Source organism: Gavialis gangeticus, unplaced genomic scaffold, assembly GCF_001723915.1.
Source record: "Gavialis gangeticus isolate Ggan-Ray unplaced genomic scaffold, GavGan_comp1, whole genome shotgun sequence".
In the NCBI taxonomy this organism is placed as follows: domain Eukaryota; kingdom Metazoa; phylum Chordata; order Crocodylia; family Gavialidae; genus Gavialis; species Gavialis gangeticus.
The window spans coordinates 37412225-37413981 of NW_017728995.1; the positions used below are offsets into that span (position 1 = coordinate 37412225).

General features: G+C 37.2%; 1 protein-coding gene across 1 annotated transcript in view; it reads right to left on the reverse strand.

Annotated features, from left to right (window-relative positions):
* Positions 1-1757, reverse strand: part of CPB1 (carboxypeptidase B1) — a 41120-nt gene that overhangs the window by 17449 nt on the left and 21914 nt on the right. The window contains exon 7 of the mRNA XM_019503536.1: positions 308-418. Within this exon, the coding sequence (XP_019359081.1) occupies positions 308-418 (111 nt within the window). The remainder of the gene's footprint in view (positions 1-307; positions 419-1757) is intronic.

Below are 1757 nucleotides of genomic sequence, written 5' to 3' on the forward strand. Positions count from 1 at the left end.
AGGGGTGAGGTCAGGCTGCCTGCCTCCTGACTTCCTGCCTCCCTGCTGCTGCTTTCCCTCTGCAGGGCGGGGGGGAGGGGGTTAATGAATTTAAGACACTTCTCCAATAATTAGATTTCATATATGGAAAATTATAATGAAATTATAAATTTTCCATGTAGAAAATTTAATTATTTGGGGGGTCATCTTAAATTTAGATTCATCTTGGATTCATGTAAATAGGGTAAGTGCATGTAAATACTATGAGATAGTTTTAGTATTATGCCCAATCACTGGGATTCTTGTTCAGAAACAAGTGCGTACATACCTTGGTCCAGGTGTAGACATAGCCATCAATATTAAGAACAGGAAGTACAAAGAAGTCAAGGTTGGTAAGAAGACGGGTCATAAGTTCATCTTTTCCATAAGTTTCAACAGCCTATATAGGGATCAAAGAGAGAGCTGATCCTTTCACAGAATCCGAATGACAGATACTTCTGCAACTTATTTGAAAGGCAAACACAGGTGTTAACTTTTGAAACTGGGGCAAAAACTTCCTACCTGTTAAGTTTAATGTGGGAGTTTTACAAATAGGCTGTGCTCAATCCAGTACCAAATGCAAAATTGCAAATATTTTCTTCTGAGGGTGCATGATACATTGAGACCCTGATTCAAAACCTATTGAAATCAATGGAAATCTTTCTGCTAATTTCACTGAGCTTTGGCTCTGGCCCAGATGCTCAAGAAATGATGATGATGATGGTGATTTAGTGATGCAAAATGAATTGTGTGTGCTTCACAATCTGATGTGTGAAACAATAAAAAAATTGAGGTAGTTTTAAGTGCTGGAAGGAATATAGAATAAATCACAGATTAAATTAATTACAGCCATACTGTTGTAAACCACCATTATTCCTACAGCATAAAAATGCACCAAAGAAGAATCACTGATTCTCTGGCAATCCCTCAAATCAATATGCCAGTGGGCAGAGCTCTCTATCTACTACTACAGTCACAATAGCATGGGAACATATGTGAGTTGCGGAGACAAATTTCCTTATTTTTTCCCTCTACACGCAGCAGATACCAAGACTCTAGCAGTAAACTTATATTGCCTGATTGTGGTATATGCCTGTGTAAAATGACTGTTAGAAAGGTATATGAAAGCTGTTCTTGTAATCTGGAATTTTCACTCATTTTACACAGATATTAAGACTACTGAATTGTACAACAGTGGAAAATCAGACCTGTAGACTTTTGATGGATACATAAGTGTAGGTTAGATGTAGGACCTGCAAATGCCTCTCTCTGTCTTCTGTATATTCTCTAAGAGTCTCCTCAACATATGCCCTCCCTTTTTGTCTTTGGACTTTCGTTGTGTCCAGTACTACTATCAAATAAATAAACAAAGATGATCCTGCTAATGCATTTCTTTGTATCTTGAATCCTCTGTAGAAAGGCCCCAACTACCAACTAAATTCATGGATTGACTATTTCAACTAATAAGAAAAATAGTTACCGTGACTTTAAGTTTACAAGAATAATGGTAACACATGCTATTTGCACTACTGTTGGGAGTTAATGAGATCACATTCCCATCAACTTGACTGAGATGTCATTTTAGTAATATTTTTTTTACTCTGTCCCCTGCTGTCTTTGTTAAATGCCAGCATGATAATATATGCTTTGCTTGCTTTCAGACTTGATTATGGTAGTATGTTCTGGAAAGAACTGGCTGGGTTCTACATAGATTATAATTTCTGTAGTACCCAAACCAG